Raw genomic sequence first — 1,166 nt, forward strand, 5'->3', positions numbered from 1 at the left:
CTTTTTTTAATGCGATAGACGCTTCATTTAAAAGGGGATAGATAGAGAAAGTTCCTTTTTGGACCATGGCTAGTTCCTTTTTTGACCATGCCTGGTTCCTTTTTTTTTTTTGCGCGATGTAGAATGCGGCGTGTGCGCCTGCGTGGAGTTGTTGTCCACGCTTTCGGTTCGGTCGCCGGGAATGGAAAAAAAAAAAAAAGGGGGGCCTCCTCACTTCGCGCAGCACATGGGGTTGGCGGATAAGCGTGCGTGCGTACATACGTGGAGCATGCGCAGATGGGGCATACACAGATGGAGCATAACACACGTGGCACGGCGCGTTGCTTGCTCTACCTGATCGCTCACTTAAGCAGAATGCCGTCGAATTTCGCCTGGAACCACTTCATCGCCTCGTCCTTAGTCACCTTGTGAGTCTTGGAGATAGTCGATCGCTTTCTCCTTCTCTTAGTGACTCTGTAACCTGGCCTCGACAAGTGCACGTAAAAGTCCATGCCATATATACCAGTGGATGGGTCGTACTTTATACCTAAGTCAATATGCTCCTGAATACCGAAGCCAAAATTTCCAGTTTCCGAAAAATTTTTTCTTCTCAATTCATACTCCTTCACCTTTAGTCCTTTCTCCAGAATTTCCAATGCCTTCTTTCCTCTCACGGTTACGAAGCAAGAAATTTTTTCGTTCCTCCTGACACCAAAGGATCTGATGGTGAATCTGCATTTTCCAAAAATGGGTTTCTGCTCCGTCAGTTGTTCCAGCACTCTGGCCGCTCTGGTGAGCCTATCTCCTGACTGTGTGGGGGGGGAAAAGGGAACCATTGTGAAGAAGCGTTGTGAAGAAGCGTTGTGCAGAGGCGTTGTGCAAAGGCGTTGTGCAGAAGCGTTGTGCAGAAGCGTTGTGAAGGAGCGTCATCCCGCATCTTTCACCGATCGTGTCATATCTCTTTCCCATCGCGCCTACCTCTCCCACGCAAATATTTAGGACCAACTTGTTGACCTTAATCTCCCGCATGACATTATCCTCTTTTTTCTCCATTTTGCGTATCTCGTCAAATGGTACCCTTTTGAAGGGGAAGGATTTTCGGAGGGTCCAGAAGAGCTGGTCAGTCAGGTCGGTCAAGTCAGCCGGGTTAGCTGCTTTGTGTGCCCTTCCTTTCGAGCAACAAAAAA

General features: G+C 48.2%; 1 protein-coding gene across 1 annotated transcript; it reads right to left on the bottom strand.

Annotated features, from left to right (window-relative positions):
- Positions 1-341: 341 nt before the first annotated feature.
- On the bottom strand, positions 342-1,032 carry PCYB_032370 (60S ribosomal protein L11; the record flags this gene model as incomplete). Its single annotated transcript, XM_004220908.1, has 2 exons — positions 342-788; positions 958-1,032. The coding sequence occupies 2 exons, from the start codon at positions 1,030-1,032 to the stop codon at positions 342-344; spliced, it is 522 nt and encodes a 173-aa protein (XP_004220956.1).
- Positions 1,033-1,166: the final 134 nt, after the last annotated feature.

This window comes from Plasmodium cynomolgi, chromosome 3, assembly GCF_000321355.1.
Source record: "Plasmodium cynomolgi strain B DNA, chromosome 3, whole genome shotgun sequence".
In the NCBI taxonomy this organism is placed as follows: domain Eukaryota; phylum Apicomplexa; class Aconoidasida; order Haemosporida; family Plasmodiidae; genus Plasmodium; species Plasmodium cynomolgi.